Below are 17,247 nucleotides of genomic sequence, written 5' to 3' on the forward strand. Positions count from 1 at the left end.
CCCTACATTTTAAAGGGAGAGGCTCGTTTTGCATCTAGAATGTGCTTGAATGAGGTGCTGTTCAGTGGTGATAACTTTTAGACTGAATTGTGTTGGAATCATGAGCTCTTTTTCTGTGACTTTCTATTTACACTCTGCCCAGTTTTGTACATGAACACTGATCAATGTTTAGACGATGTGATGTATTCAATGTTTGCGCAGTAACTCTGTCACCCAATGTGAGCTGGAAACACTGGGTTGGTATGCATCTATAATACACTTTGAGGCCGTTTAACTTAGTTGGTTAGATTGCGGTGCTAATAATGGCAAGGTCACGCTTTCAATCTGGGCAGGGCCATTGGAATGTGTTATATATGCAATCCTTGCAACCAGCGTTCTACTGCCACCAGTGGACACATCCGTTGCAGTCCTAAGGGATCCCAGCATCCCTTGGGAGCACTGCATATAAACAGGTCTCCCATGCTGTGCCAGCACTCTGGAATCAGAAAAACGAGACTAAGATCACACTTACTCAAGTCTACAGTACTCAGTCACTTTTCTTTATATGAGACATAAAAACTGGCGATGAGTAATAGATAATGAACCATCACGTGAAAATGCAGAGAACTGTTGGTATCCTGGAGAAATTCTCAGAAGGTGATGATTGGGAAGCCTTCATGGAGCGACTCGACCAATACTTCGTTGCCAACGAGTTGGAAAGGAATGAGAACACAGCGAAACGAAGGATAATCCTCCTCACCGTCTGTGGGGCAGCACCTCATGGCCTCATGAAGAATCTTCTTATTCTGGTGAAACCAGCAACCAAAAAGTATGAAGAACTGAGTACGCTGGTCCGGGAGCACCTAAATCTGAAGGAGGGCGTTCTGAAGACAAGGTATTGATTTTATACATGTCAACGGTCTGAAGGGCAGGAAGTGGCGAGTGACGTCACCGAACTAAGGCGCCTTGCAGGACATTGCGAATTCAGTGGATTCCTGGAGCAAATGCAAAGAGACATTTTTGTGTTTGGCATTGGCCATGAGGTTATCCTTCACAAACCATTGCCTGTTGAAACACCGAACCTGAGCAAAGCCCTAACGATAGCCCAGGCATTTATGTCCACCAGCGTTAACACCAAACAAATTTTGCAACATAAAGGTGCATCGGCCAGTACTGTACATAAAGTAACACCATTTTCAGGCAGGAATGCATATGTCAGAACGTACACGCCTGTAGCCTGCACGACGGCAGATGACTGAGTCTGCCATCAAGTGTGAATGTAAGGCAATTAACTCCTTGTTGGCACTGCGGAGGTGATCATCGAGCCCATCAATGCTGCTTCAAACACTATGCGTGCAAAGGCTGTGGAACAATGGGACACCTGCAGCCAATGTGCAAACGAGCTGCAAACCCTGCACACCATCATGTTGCAGAGGAAGACTGATCCATGGCAGATCAAAGTGAACTAGAGACTCAAACCGAGGAGGCAGAAGTGTACAGGGTACATACTTTCACTACAAAATGTCCACCAATCATGGAAAAGTTGAACTTAATGGAATTCCAGTATCCATGGAATTGGACACAGGTGCGAGTCAGACTATCATGAGCAAAAAGGCCTTCGAGAGGCTGTGGTGCAACAAGGCACAAAGGCCCAAGCTGAGCCATATTCATACCAAGCTGAGAACTTACACTAAAGAGCTGATCCCTGTAATTGGCAGTGCAGCAGTAAAAGTCTCCTATGATGGAGCGGTGCATGAACTACTCCTATGGATTGTACCAGGAGGTGGTCCCGCACTGTTTGGCAAAAGCTGGCTGTGAAAAATCCACTGGATCAGGGACAACATGCGAGCGCTTTCATCCATCGACGATGCCTCATGTGCCCATGTTTTGAACAAGTTCCCATCATTGTTTGAGCCAGGCATCGTAAATTTCTCTGGGGCCCAGGTGCAAATCCACTTGGTCCCGGTACACTACCCATCCACCACAAGGCACCTGTGGCACATTACATGATGCGAGAGAAAGTGGAGATCGAGCTGGATAGGCTGCAACGAAAATGCATTATCATGCCAACTGAGGTCAACGAGTGGGCCAGTCCGATTATTTTGGTTCTCAAGGGCGATGGCACGGTCAGAATTTGTGCGGACTAGAAAGTAACGAGTAACCATTTTTCGCTGCAGGACCAGTACCCGCTACCAAAGGCAGATGACCTATTTGCAACGCTGGCAGGAGGGAACATGATCACCAAGTTGGACCTGACCTCGGCCTACATGACGCAGGAGCTGGCAGAATCTTCGAAAGGCCTCACCTGCATCAACATGCACAAAGATCTGTTCATCTACAATAGAAGCCCATTTGGGATTCGATCAGCCATGGCGATTTTTCAAAGGAACATGAAGAGTCTGCTAATATCGATTATACGCACCGTGGTTTTCCAGGACGACATATTGATCACAGGTCGGGACACCATCGAACACTTGAATAACCTGGAGAAGGTTCTAAGTCAGCTAGATCGCGTGAGACTCAGGTTGAAATGCTCAAAGTATGTTTTCCTGGTGCCAGAGTTCGAGTTCTTGGGGAGAAGAATCACGGCAGATTGCATCAGACCCACCGATGCCAAGGCGGAGGGAAACAAGAATGCACCGACACCACAGAATGTGATGGAGCAGCGGTCATTCCTGGGACTCAATTATTTTAGTCATTTCCTACCTAGTTTAAGCACTTTGCTAGAACCTCTACTTGTGTTGTTACACAAAGGAGATGACTGGGTTTGGGGGAAATCAGAAGATACGTCTTTTGAGTGTCCCGGGGTAAGGGGGAGCTGAAGGGGATTGTCGCGCAGGGAGGTGGAGCTGAGGGTAAGTGTCCAGGGGGGAGAGGGAGCTGAGGGTGAGTGTCCCGGGGGGAGAGGGAGCTGAGGGTGTGTGTCCCGGGGGGAGAGGGAGCTGAGGTTGAGTGTCCCGGGGGGAGAGGGAGCTGAGGTTGAGTGTCCCGGGGGGAGAGGGAGCTGAGGTTGAGTGTCCCGGGGGGAGAGGGAGCTGAGGTTGAGTGTCCCAGGGGGAGAGGGAGATGGAGCTGAGGGTGAGTGTCACAGGGGAGGAGGAGATGGAGATGAGCATGAGTGTCCCACCGCATGTGGGGGGTGGGGGTAGAGTGAGCTGAGGGCGAGTGTCCCTGGGGGTGGAGAGAGGGGGCTGAGGGTGAATGCCCCGTGGGGGAGAGAGAGCTGAGGCGGAGTGTCCCAGGGGATGGGGAGAGGGAGCTGAGGGTGAGTGTCCCATCTTGCGCTTAATAATAAAATCACACATTCATGTCCAGCGCCAGTGGAAAAGACAGAGTACAGACACAGTATCAGGTTTACACTTTGTATCAGTGTCTCCATATTACGCTCAGTAACAGTGCCACACCTTTACATATTGCACCAGAGAGAAACAGAGACATTATCAGTTTGCACCTCCAACAGTGTTTCCACATCACGCTAAATAACAGTATCCCGCCTTTCAATCAGTACAAGAGAGAGCGGATAGTAACAGAGAGAGGGGAGAGGGCTGAGCGAGGGACAGGAGAGTGCGAGGCTGGGCGGTGAGACACAGAAAGACATGCACAGTATCATTTCCAGCCTGGCCTGTGAAGTCCCGATTTATCCTGAAAGTTCCCATTGGAGAGACAGAAGATGCAGTCTCCTCTCTCACTAATATTGTACCAGAGACAGACACATTATTAATCCCACACTGCGGGACAGTGTCAGAGAGTGAGTGATACAACGGCCCACATTTAACCCTGGCTTGCCCGTTGTAATCTCTGCAATCCGTTCGGTATTAGTCTCAATGATCGAGTGTTTTACTCTAATTAAACTGATCTCGGACTGTTTTTGTCAGATATTAACTCCTGCACGGTCCCAGCAAACACTCCCACTCCCTCGTCCCTCCGATATTTTTCCAGGATTGCTTTGTGAAGACGGACTCATGGAGAGAAACACCCTGCACGGAATGATCCCATATTGAGCATCTCCAAGGGACAATGCTCCCAGCTTTAATCATTCTCTCTCCTTTCCCCCCAGGCCCAGTTCCTTTGCTCAGATTCTGGGGAAAGTGCACTTTGAGTTTTACATTCTGAATTAGTGCAGAGAGCTGCGCATGTGCGGGTAAGCCCCGCCCCCTATGTCGATTTCCAGAAGCAGAAGAGAACATGCGCCCTCCCCTCCCCCAGCCCTGCCTGTGATCGCCATTCACTCAGTGAGCGGAAGAAGATGGTTTAAAACAGCCGGGAACGGAGATACCGCGGCCCCGGGGTAAGGTAGCGAGCAGCAGCCTCCTTACAGCAGCGCAGCGCTTTGGGAGTGTGTCCACAATTGGGCTCAGAGATCGGCATTGAGTCCGGGGGGAGTTCAGGGGGAGTCGGGGCTGTGTGTAAGGGGCAGAGTGGATCAAGAACCAGTGTCAGTGCGTAGTGTGAGTGGGGGAAGGGAGAGGCCATTCTCGGGCTGTGTGTTACAGTGGGTAAGGGAGACAGAATGGGCAGAATCTGCTATTTACAATCATTGCTGCTTTCTCTCTCCAAACCAGTAGTGAACCTTCCTGGTTTAGTTCTGTCCGGAGCTGTGTGTAAGAGGCAGTGAAACAGGAACTAGTTCCTGAACATGATGTGAGTGGGGGAAGGGAGAGGCCATTCTCGGGCTGTGTGTGGACAGTGTGTGTCCTGGGTAAGGGAGACAGAATGGGCAGAATCTGCTATTTATAATCATTGCTGCTTTCTCTCTCCAAACCAGTAGTGAACCTTCCTGGTTTAGTTTTGTCGGGAGCTGTGTGTAAGAGGTAGTGAAACAGAAACTAGTTCCTGAACATGATGTGAGTGGGGGAAGGGAGAGGCCATTCTCGGGCTGTGTGTGGACAGTGTCAGGTAACAGAGAAAGTAAATCACCTCGCTCTTTCAAATCATTGCTGTTTTTTCCCCCCAACTAGTAGTGAATGATCCTGATTCAGTTCCAATCTCACCGTGTCTATTGTTCTTGGACAGTGAGCAGTGGGAACACAGCCTGACCGTGAGGATGTGGGGAGTTTCACAAAGTGTATCTATTGCAGGCACCAGGAGAGGAGTGTGGGAGGGGGCCTTATCCCGGTGCCGCGACATCGCCATTCCTGGCTCTTTTAAACCATCTTCTTCCGCTCACTGAGTGAATAGAAACATAGAAAATAGCCTGCTGTAAGGAGGCTGCAGGAGTAGGCCATTCGGCCCTTCGAGCCTGCACCACCATTCAATAAGATCATGGCTGATCATTCATCTCAGTACCCATTTCCTGCTTTCTCTCCATACCCCTTGATCCCTTTAGCCGGGGGGCCATATGTTACACCTCTTGACTATATCCAATGAACTGGCATCAACAACTCTCTGCGGTAGGGAATTCCACAGGTTAACAACTCTCTGAGTGAAGAAGTTTCTCCTCATCTCAGTCCGAAATGGCTTACCCCTTATCCTTAGACTGTGTCCTCTGGTTCTGGCCTTCCCCAACATCGGGAACATTCTTCCTGCATCTATTCTGTCCAACGCCATCAGAATGTTATATGTTTCTCTGAGATCCCCTCTGATCCTTCTAACCTCCTGTGAATACAGGCCCAGTCGACCCAGTCTCTTCTCATATGTCAGTCCTGGCGATCACAGGCAGGGCTGGGGAGGGGAGTGTGCATGCGCTCCTCTGCTCACTGCGAATTGACTCAAGGGGCAGGGCTAAACTACACATGTGCAAATCTCTGCAATAATTCAGCCTGCAAAAATCAAAGTGCACTTTTCGCAGAATTTGAGCAAAGGAACTGGGCCTGACGGGAAAGGACAGAGAATGATTACATCCTCATTTCTTAAAGAAGTGTCTGCAGGGATAGTGGATAGATTGGGTGTAATTTAGCAAAATTCCCTGGATTCTGGTAGTACGAAGAGATTGTAAAACCGCCAACGTAACGGCCCTATTTTGAAAAGGAGGCACACAAAAAACAGGAAACTATAGACCAGTTAGCCTAATTTCTGTCATTGGGAAAATGCTGGAGTCCATTATTAAGGAAGCAGTAGCAGGACATTTTGAAAAGCATGGTTAAATGAAAGGGAAACATGTTTGCCAAATTTGGTTTTGAGGATGTAACGAGCAGCGTGGATAAGTGGGATCCAGTGGATGTGGTGTACTTAGATTATTTCCAGAAGGCATTCGATAAGGTGCCACATAAAAGCTTACTGAGAAGATAAAAGCTCATGGGGTTGGGTGTAATCTATTAGCATGGAGAGCGGATTGGCTAAATAACAGAAAACAAAGAGTCGGTATAAATGGATCATTTTCTGGTTGGCAAACAGTAACAGTGGGGTGCCGCAGGGATCAGTGTTGGGTCCTCAACTATTTATAATCTATATTAATGAATTCAATGAAGGGACCAAGTGTAATGTAGCCAAGTTTACTGATACAAAGATGGGTGGGAGAGCAAACTATGAAAAGGACACAATTAATCTGCAAAAGGATAAAGACAGGCTAAGTGAGTGGGCAAAAATTTGGCAGGTGGAGTAAATTGTGGGAAAATGTGAGGTTATTCACTTTGGCAGAAATAAAAGAAAAATTAATTATAATTTAAATGGAGAAAAATTGCAAAGTGTTGCAGTGAAGAGAGACCTGGGGGTCCTTGTGCATGAAACACAAACAGTTAGTATGCAGGTACAGCAAGTAATCAGGAAGACAAATGGAATGTTGGCCTTTATTGCAAGGGGGATAGAGTATAAAAACAGAGAAATCCTGCTACAACTGTACAGGGTATTGGTGAGGTCACACCTGGAGTACTGCATACAGTTTTGCTCTCTGTATTTAAGGAAAAATAGACTTGAATTGGAGACTGTTCAGAGCATGTTCACTCGATTGATTCCGGATATGAGGGGGATGACTTATGAGGAAAGGTTGGCCTATACACATTGGAGTTCAGAAAAATAAGAGGTGATCTTATTGAAATAAGATAATGAGGAGGCTCGACAGGTGGATGCAGCGAGGATATTTCCACTCATAGGGGAAAGTAAAACTAGGGGACATAGTCTTACAATAAGGGGTCATCCATTAAAAACTGATATGAGGAGAAATTTCTTCTGAGGGTTGTAAATATATGGAATTCTCTGCCACAGAGTGCTATGGAGGCTGGGTCATTGAATATAATGTAAGGCAGAGATAGACAGATTTTTGAGCGATAAGGGTGTAAAGGGTTATGGGGAGCTGGCAGGGAAGTGGAGCTGAGTCCATGAGATTAGCCATGATCTTATTGAATGGTGGAGCAGACTCGAGGGGCCACATGGCCTACTCCTGCTCCTATTTCTTATGTTAACTGAAACTAGGCAGAGTCGGCACCTTCAGTGGATAATACAGAGGGGAACCAGAGAGTGCGGAATTGAACCCAGCCAGAGTCAGCACCTGCAGGGGAGGAGAGGGAGGGGAACCACTTAGTGTAGAACTTAACCCAGCCAGTGTCAGCACCTGCAGGGGAGGAGAGGGAGGGGAACCGGTGAGTGTAAAACTGAACCCAGCCAGAGTCAAACCTTCAGGGGAGGGGGAACCACTGAGTGTAAAACTGAACCAAGCCAGAGTCAGCACCTTCAGGGGAGGGGAACAAGTGAGTGTAGAACTGAACCAAGCCAGAGTCAGCATCTTCAGGGGAGGGGAACTAGTGAGTATAAAACTGAACACAGCCAGAGTCAAACCTTCAGGGGAGGGGAACCAGTGAGTGTAAAACTGAACCAAGCCAGAGTCAGCAACTTCAGGAAAGGAGAGGGAAGGGAACCAGTGAGTGTAGAAATGAACCCAGGCAGAGTCAGCATCTTCAGGGGAGGAGAACCAGTGAGTGTAGAACTGAACCCAGGCAGAGTCAGAACCTTCAATGGAGGAGAGGGAGGGGAACCAGTGAGTGTAAAACTGAACCCAGCCACCGTCAGTGATGAAAATTGGGAGGTGAGGACAAGCTGTGTTCAGACGAGCGATGTGTTTAAATTTCAGGACAGGGAGGGGGAAGAATATATGGGGTAGGGATTTTCGGATTTGCAGGAACGAGAGAGGAAATAATGTTCCATACAATCTAGAATTGTCTGTTCTGAATTTCTGTCCTGTACTTGCCCTAATGATTTTTGTAAACTCCTTTTCCAGGGCATTCGAATGGTAGGATTTGCAGATGGGAAATTCAAACCAAACATCACTTCAAGATCTGACAGAATCACTCGATTCCTCAGGACCTGAATATCATCGGCCTTTGAATGTAGAAGGAGAAAAGTTTGTCTGTTCTGTCTGTGGTAACAGATTTCAAACATCCGTGTGACTGGAAAAGCACCGAGACACCCGAGTGAGAGTGTTCCAGTGCACAGACTGTGGAAAGAGCTTCAAGCAGTTTCACAGCCTGAAGAAAACATCGTAGCATTGACAGCGGGAAGAAACCGTACACGTGTTCTGTGTGTGGACGTGGCTTCAACTGATCATCCAACCTGGAGAGACACAAGGACACCTGCACCATGGAGAAACTGGTGGAATGTGGGGACTGTGGGAAGGGATTCAATTCCCCCTCTGAGCTGGAAGTTCATCGGCGCAGTCACACTGGGGAGAGGCCATTCACCTGCTCTGAGTGTGGGAAGGGATTCACTCGGTCATCCACCCTGGTGACACACCAGCGAAGTCACACTGGGGAGAGGCCATTCACCTGCTCTGAGTGTGGAAAGGGATTCACTCTCTCATCCCGCCTGCTGAGACACCAGCAGGTTCACTCTAGGGAGAAACCATTCAACTGCTCTGAGTGTGGGAAGGGATTCAGTTTGTCATCCAGCCTGCTGCAACACCAGCGAATTCACACCGGGGAGAAGCCATTCACCTGCTCTGAGTGTGGGAAGGGATTCATTACCTCATCCCACCTGCTGCTACACCAGCGAGTTCACACTGGGGAGAGGCCATTCACCTGCTCTGAGTGTGGGAAGGGATTCACTGTGTCATCCCGTTTGTTGGAACACCAGCGAGTTCACACTGGGGAAAGACCGTACACCTGCTCTGAGTGTGGGAAGGGATTCAGTCGGTCATCTAACCTGCTGGATCACCAGCGAGTTCACACTGGGGAGAGGCCGTTCACCTGCTCTGAGTGTGGGAAGGGATTCACTCGATCAACCCACCTTGTAACTCACCAGCAAGTACACACTGGGGAGAGGCCATTCACCTGCTCTGAGTGTGGGAAGGGATTCTCTACCTCATCCCACCTTCGAATTCACCAGCGAGTTCACACTGGGGATAGGCCGTTCATCTGCTCTGAGTGTGGGAAGGGATTCATTACCTCATCCCACCTACTGCTACACCAGCGAGTTCACACTGGGGAGAGGCCATTCACCTGCTCTGAGTGTGGGAAGGGATTCACTGTGTCATCCCGTCTGTTGGACCACCAGCGAGTTCATACTGGGGAGAGGCCATTCACCTGCTCTGAGTGTGGGAAGGGATTCACTGTGTCATCCCATCTGTTGGAACACCAGCGAGTTCACACTGGGGAGAGGCCATTCACCTGCTCTGAGTGTGGGATGAGATTCACTCATTCATCCAACCTGCTGACACACCAGCGAGTTCACAAGTGACTGCAGGTTTTGGATTCTGCTGTTATCCCAGACTGAATCGTGTCTATTCTGAGAGTTAGACTTTCTTTCTGCTGATATTGATTCCCCCTATCACTGGGCTGGAGTTTAATATTCTGCATATTTGACCAATTATTCAACAGGAAAAGGGTGAGATAAAAAATAATGCTGATATATCCATAATTCACCCTTTAAAAAAACATAAGAAATAGGAGCAGGAGCAGGCTATTGGCCACTCGAACCTCAACTGCCATTTAATACGATCATGACTGATCTGATCATGAGCATAGCTCCACTTTCCTGCCCGCTCCCCATAACCCTTCACTCCCTTATCATACAAATATCTGGCTACCTCCACCTTAAATATATTCAATGACCCAGCCTTCACAGCTCCCTGGGGTAGACAATTCCAAGGATTTACTCTGAGAGAAGAAATTTCTCCTCATCTCAGTTCTGAATCGGCAACCACTTATTCCTAAACTGTCCACCCAGGTCTAGATTCCCTACAAGTGGAATCATCCTCTCTGCATCGAACATATCGAGCCCCCTCAGTATCATATGTTTCAATAAGATCACCTCTTATTATTCTAAACTCCAATGAGTATCGGCCCAACCTGCTCAACCTTTCTTCATGTCAACTCCTCCATCTCAGGAATCAAACAAGTGAAGCTTCCCTGTACTGTCTTCAATGCAAGTATACCCCTCCTTATATAAGATCAAAATTGGATGCAGTACTCGAGATGTGGTCTCAGAAATACCCTGTGCAGTTGTAACAGGACTTCTCTGCTTTTGTACTCCATCCCCCTTTCAATAAAGGCCAACATTTATTTTGCCTTTATAATTATTGCTGTACCTGAATATTAACTTTTTGTGTTTCATGCACAAGGACATCCAGGTCACTCTGTACTTCAGCATTTTGCAATATCTCTCCTTTAAAATAATACATTTTATTTTTATTTTTCCTGCCAAAGTGGATAACCTCACACTTTCCCAAATTATACTCAATCTTCCAAATGTTTGCACACTCACTTAGCCTGTCTACATTCCTTTCCAGATTATTTGTGTCCTCCTCACAACTTGCTTTCCCAACAATCTTTGTATCATCAGAAAACTTGGCTACATTACACTCTGTCCCTTCATCCAAGGCATCAATATAGATTGTAAATAGTTGAGATCCCAGCACCGATCCCTGCAGCAACCCACTGGTTGCAGTTTCACAATCGGAAAATGACCCATTTGTCCGACTCTGTTGTCTGTTAGTTAGCCCACCCTCTATCCATGCTAATATATTACCCATGACCCCCAAGCTCTTACCTTGTGCAGCAACCTGTTATGTGACACCTTATTGAATGTGTTCTGGAAATCCAAATATTCCACGTCCACTTGTTCCCCCTTATACAACCTGCTCAGCATATCCTCAAAGAACTCCAGCAAATTTGTCAAACATGATTTACCTCTCATACACCCAAACTGACTCTGCTTGTCTGTATTATGTTTTTCCTTGGAGAAGCCCCCAGCTTTGGCCCACAGACCCGGGACACTGGGTCATTACACGGGGGGAGTGATCCCTCTGCAGCTCCCCCCCCCCACCCCCCAAGATCCCAGAGTTTTGGCCCACAGACACTGGGACACTGGATCATCACACAGGGATTTCAATCCCTCTGCCCCCCCCTGCCCTCGACCCTCCAGCTTTAGCCAACAGACCTCAGATATTGGGTTTCCACACGGGAGGAGCAATAACTCTGCCTGGCCCCCGCAGACCCCAGAGCTTTGATCGACAGACCTGGAACACTGGTTCATCACACAGTGGGGAAGTTCCGTCTGCCCCCCCTCTCCAGACCTCCAAGCTTTGGCCGACAAACCCTGGATACTGGGTCATCACACGGGGGGAGAGATCCCTCTGCCCCTCAGAGTCCCCTCAAAGTCCCCTGTCCCTGACTGACCCAGTCCCCTCCGTCACCCTCCCCTGTCCCAGACTGACCCAGATCTCCCTCACCCTCCCCTGTCCCAGACTTACCCAGACCCCCCTCACCCTTCCCTGTCCCAGACACCCCTCACCCTCCCCTGTCCCAGACTGACCCAGAACCCCCTCACTCTCCCCGTCCCAGACTGACCCAACCTCCTCACCCTCACCTGTCCCAGACTGACCCAGATCCTCCTGACCCTCCCCTGTCCCAGCCTGAACCAGACACTCCCTCACCTTCCCCTGACCCAGACCCCCCTCACCCTTCCCTGTTCCAGACCGACCCATCCCCACCCTCACCCTCCCTTGTCCCGGACTGAACCAGACACCCCCTCACCCTCCCCTGTCCCAGACTGAACCAACACCCTCCCCTGTCCCAGACTGAACCAACCCCCAGCGCTCACCCTCGCCTGTCCCAGACTGACCCAGCACCCCTCCCACCCTCCCCTGACCCAGACCCCCCTCACCCTCCCCTGTCCCAGACTGACCCAGACCCCCCCTCGCCCTCCCCTGTCCCAGACTGACTCAGATTCCCCTCACCTGACCCAGACCCCCCTCACCCTCCCCTGACCCAGACCCCCCTCTCACCCTCCCCTGTCCCAGACCCCCCCCCCTCACCCTCCTCTGTCCCAGACCCCCCCCCTCACCCTCCTCTGTCCCAGACACCCTCCCCCTCCCCTGTCCCAGATTCCCCTCACCTTCCCATGTCGCAGATTGCCCCAGACCCCCCTCACCCTTCCTTGTCCCAGACTGAACCAATCCCCCCTCACCCTCCCCTGTCCCGGACTGAACCAGATCTCCTCCGAGATCCAACAAACTTTCATTTAATAGCCGAATGTCCTAACCAATTGCACCACAGAGAGATACTGAATTATCCTCTGAAAGAGGATGTGACCGAGCTATAACTTCAGATCACAGTGAGCAAGATAGCAGCTGTCCCTATCTGTTTACTTATTCAAATTAACATAGCATTCATTGTGGGAACATGAATCATCATCATCATAGGCAATCCCTCGAACCGAGGATGACATGCTTCCACGCCGAAAAGGGAACATGCAAATGGTTGGTGTAAGAAAATGTGTCAAACAAATTGATCAGTAATCCCGCATTGAGCAAGTAAAATGGTTCATCAACCAATTAACATGGTATCTGGGTTACTCACAACTGTTGGAATCTTCCCACGAGTTATTTTGTTATTGTATTTATTCTGTACTGTGGAGATCAGATATACACGTGGGTGCTTCACTGGATCTCCTGGGAACCAGACATGCTCGAGCACAGGCCAATGATGGGACCCTGCTCTTTCTGCTCGATATGGGGATCAGTAACACACAGACTGGCAACAGCGAACCACAGACCTGTAATGGAGCCTCGACCCATCCTGCTCTGTGCGGTGCTCAGTTCCACACCGTGTGATAGTGTAACATACCACAAATGGGGCTGGAGCCTGGGCTTTTCCTGCTCTATGTGGGTCTCAGTACCACACTGGGTGATAGAGTAACATACCACAGGTGGGGATGGAGTCTGGGCATTCCCTGCTCTGGGTGGCACTCATAGCACACCACATGCAATAAAATAACATACGTAAGGCCGAGGAATGAACCTGAACATATTGTGTTGTGTGGGTCTCAGTACCACACCGGGTGAGATGTGCAAACTCTCCACACAAGCTGAGCCCCTGGGACAGAGCCAGCAGCTGCCTCCCTGCAATAACGGACAGGGAGGAGAGACTGAGGTTGTCGTTTCACATTTTTGAGCTGATTTATCAGGTGATTCCTCAGCTGTGAATCCCCCAGAATTCATGGAGTGTTTGATATACGTGACGTTCAACATCAATATCGGAAAACCTCTCCATGATTCGCAACTCTTATCTCTCTTCAGCATCTCGCTGCTAAAGACTGAACTTGACATAATTTCACCTTGGCTCGAGGTCAGTGCGGCTCAGTGTGACTTCAGCCCGTTTCCCCTTCATAACACATCAGTGCTGAGAAAACAAGAGAGAATTTTGCTGACATTTTGTGTTCTGTAACTTTTCTGTCCAGCACCATGAGCTCTCCCCTGGTGAGCCAGCTTTGTATCTTTATGAACACGTCAGCAGAACTTTAACACAACCTGAACTTCGAGATCTGGTCAAGACACATTGCCCCGAAGTGAGTTCTGAGTGGGCAGGACAATGCCTCCCGGCGTTAGATAAAAGAATGTTTTGGTTCATTTGCTGTCAGGCCGAAATAGTTCAATTGGTACAGTGTTCGATTGTCCCTGGTTCAATCCCGTGTTTCGGCACTTCCTGCTTATTTTGTGTTCCCTTCATTTTAAGGGGAGTGACTCGTTTTGCATCGGGAAAGTGTTTGAGGGAGGGTCAGTTCAGATGTGATAAGTTTTAGAATGAATTTTATTGGAAACATGAGCTCTTTTTCTGTTATTTTCTATTTACACTCTGCCCAGTTTTGTATATGAATATGAACAACGTTTATGTGATGTGATGTATTCTGTATTTGTGTAGTGACTCTTGTCACGCAGTGTGAGCTGGAAACACAATCCTCCCAGGCCGAGCTGGTATGCATCTATAAAATACTTTGGGGCCGTTTAGCTCAGTTGGTTAGATTGTGGTGCAACTAACGCCAAGGTCGTGCTTTCGATCCCGGCAGAGCCAATGGAATGTGTTTTGTATGCAACCCGTGTAACCAGCATTCTACCGCCACCAGAGGGTGCACCTGTTGGAGTCACAAGGGATCCCAGCATCCCTTGGGGAGCACTGCATATGAACAGGCCTCCCATGGTGTGCCAGCACTCTGGAGTCAAAATAAAGAGACTAAGGTCAGACTTACTCAAGTCTACTGTTCTCTGTCACATTGCTTTATTTGAGACATAACAACTGGCGACGAGTAATAGATAACGAATGATCACACGAAAATGCAGACAACTGTTGATATCCTGGAGAAATTTTCAGGTGGTGATGATTGGGAAGCCTGTGGGGAGTGACTCAAGCAATACTTTGTGGCCAATGAGCTGGAAGGGAATGAAAACACTATCAAATGAAGGGCAATCCTCCTCACCATCTCGGGGCAATAACATATGGCCTCATGAAGAATCTACTTGCTCCAGTGAAACCAATAACCAAATCATATGAAGAACTGTGTATGCTTGTCTGGGAGCACCTAAATCTGAAGGAGAGCATTCTGATGGCAAGGTATCGATTTTATACATGTCAACGGTCTGAAGGCCAGGAAGTGGTGAGTTACATCACCGAACAAAGATGCCTTGCAGTACATTACGAATACGGTGGATTCCTGAAGCAAATGCTAAGAGACCTTTTTTTGCTTGGCATTGGACATGAGGTTATCCTTCACAAACTATTGACTGTTGAAATACCGAACCTGAGCAAAGCCATAACAATAGCCCAGGCATTTATGTCCACCAGCGATAACACCAAACAAATTTTGCAGCATAAAGATGCATCGGCAAGTACTGTACACAAAGTAATGTCATGTTCAGGCAGGAATGCATATGGCAGAATGTACATGCCTGTAGCTGCACGACCTCAGATGACTCAGAGTCCACCATCAAGTGTGAATGCGAGGCAATTAGCACCTTGTTGGCGCTGCGGTGGTGATCATCGAGCCCATCAATGCTGCTTCAAATACTATGCATGCAAAGGCTCTGGAACAATGGGACTCCTCCAATGAATGTGCAGACGAGCTGCAAACCCTGCAAACTACCATGTTGCAGAGGAAGACCGATCCATGGCAGATTAAACTGAACTAGAGACTCGAACCGAGGAGACAGAAGTGTGCAGGGTACACACCTTCACCACGAAATGTCCACTGATCATGTTAAAAGTTGAACTGAACGGATGTCCAGTATCCATGGAATTGGACACGGGTCTGAGTCAGTCTATCATGAGCAAAAAGGCCTTTGAGAGGCTGTGGTGCAACAAGGCACAAAGACCCAAACTGAGCCCTATTCATACCAAGCTGAGAATTTACATTAAAGAGCTGATCCCTGTAATTGGCAGTGCAGCAGTAAAAAAGCAGTGATGGAGCGTTGCACAAACTACCACTATAGATTGTACCAGGAGATGGTCCCACACTGTTCAGCAGAAGCTGGCTGGGAAAAATCTACAGGAACTGGGATGACATCTGAATGCTTTTATCCGTCGACGACGCCTCATGTGCCCAGGTTTTGAACAAGTTCCCATTGTTGTTTGAGTCAGGCATCGGAAATTTCTCTGGGGTGAAGGTGCAGATCCAAATGGTGCAGCTACACAACCCTTCCACCACAAGGCACGTATGGTGCCATACATGATGCTAGAGAATTTGGAGATCGAGTTGTACAGGCTGTAACGAGAGGGCATCATCGCGCAAGTCGAGTTCAACAAGTGGGTCAGTCCAATTGTTCTGGTTCTCAAGGGCAATGACACATTGAGAAATTGTGGGGACTATAAAGTAACGATTAACAGTTTTTTGCTGCAGTACCAGTACCCGCTACCCAAGGAAGATGATCTATTTACTTCTCTGGCAGGATGGAAGATATTCAGCAAGTTGGACCTGACCTCGACCCACATGACGCAGGAGCTGGTGCAATCTTCGAAAGGCATCACCTGCATCAACACGCACAAATGTATGTTCATCTACAATAGATGCCCATTTGGGATTCGATCGGCCGCGGTTATTTTGCAAAGGAACATGGAGAGTCTGCTGAAGTCGGTTCCGCGCACCGTGGCTTTCCAGGACGATGTATTGATCAGAGATCGGGACACCATCGAACACATGCAGAACCTGGAAGAGGTTCTAAGTCGGCTAGATCGTGGGGGACTTAGGTTGAAATGCTCGAAGTGTGTTTTCCTGGTGCCACAGGTCGAGTTCTTCGGGAGAAGAATTGTGGCAGACGGCATCAGACCCACCTACGCAAAGACAGAGGCCATCAAGAACATGCCGAGACCACAGAACATGATGGAGCAGCGGTCATTCCTGGGACTTCTCAATTATTTTGGTAATTTCCTACCCGGGTTAAGTATCTTGCTAGAACCTCTACATGTGTTGCTATGCAAGGGAGATGACTGGGTATAGGGGAAATCACAAGAGACTGCTTTTGGGAAAGCCAGAAATCTGTTATGTTCCAACAAACTAATTGTTCTGTATGACCCATATAAATGTTTAGTGCTAGCGTACGGGGTCGGGTGTGTGTTACAACAAGCAAACAAATCAGGAACATTGAAACCGGTTGCTTATGCATCCAAGGGTTTGTCCAATGCCGAAAGGGCTACAGCATGATTGAAAAAGAAGCTCTGGCATGTGTTTACGGGCTGAAAAAAATGTACCAGTATCTGTTTGGGCTTAAGTTCGAGTTAGAAACTGACCATGAGCCGCTCATATCGCTATTCTCACAGAGCAAAGGGATTAATACCAATGCCTTTGCTCACATCCAAAGATGGGCGCTCACGCTGTCTGCATATAACTATGTAATTCACCACCAGCCAGGCACAGAGTACTGCTCTGATGTTATCAGTCGGCTACCATTCCCCACCACTGGGGTGGAAATGGTACAGCCTGCAGAATTGCTCTTGGTGATGGATGCATTTGAAAACGAAAAGTCACCCGTTACAGCCCACCAGATCAGGACCTGGACTAGGCAGGATCCTTTACTATCCCTTGTAAAAAAAAAAAAACTGTGTCCTCCATGGAAGCTAGTCCAGCGTTGCAGCG

The 17,247-nt window shown here is 48.5% G+C and overlaps 1 protein-coding gene across 3 annotated transcripts in view; it reads left to right on the plus strand.

Moving 5' to 3' along the window:
- Positions 1-10,406, plus strand: part of LOC139273344 (zinc finger protein 432-like) — an 84,615-nt gene extending 74,209 nt beyond the window's left edge. Inside the window, exons 1-2 of one of the 3 annotated variants that reach the window (XM_070890170.1) lie at positions 4,157-4,267; positions 8,129-10,406. In XM_070890170.1, coding sequence (XP_070746271.1) covers positions 8,488-9,582 — 1,095 coding nt within the window. In that variant the 5' untranslated portion in view covers positions 4,157-4,267; positions 8,129-8,487 and the 3' untranslated portion in view covers positions 9,583-10,406. Of the gene's footprint in view, positions 1-4,156; positions 4,268-4,426; positions 5,370-8,128 lie in introns of those variants that run through there. The other 2 variants (XM_070890171.1, XM_070890172.1) reach the window with 2 other exon arrangements.
- The last annotated feature ends 6,841 nt before the right edge of the window (positions 10,407-17,247 follow it).

This window comes from Pristiophorus japonicus, chromosome 9, assembly GCF_044704955.1.
Source record: "Pristiophorus japonicus isolate sPriJap1 chromosome 9, sPriJap1.hap1, whole genome shotgun sequence".
NCBI classification, from domain to species: domain Eukaryota; kingdom Metazoa; phylum Chordata; class Chondrichthyes; family Pristiophoridae; genus Pristiophorus; species Pristiophorus japonicus.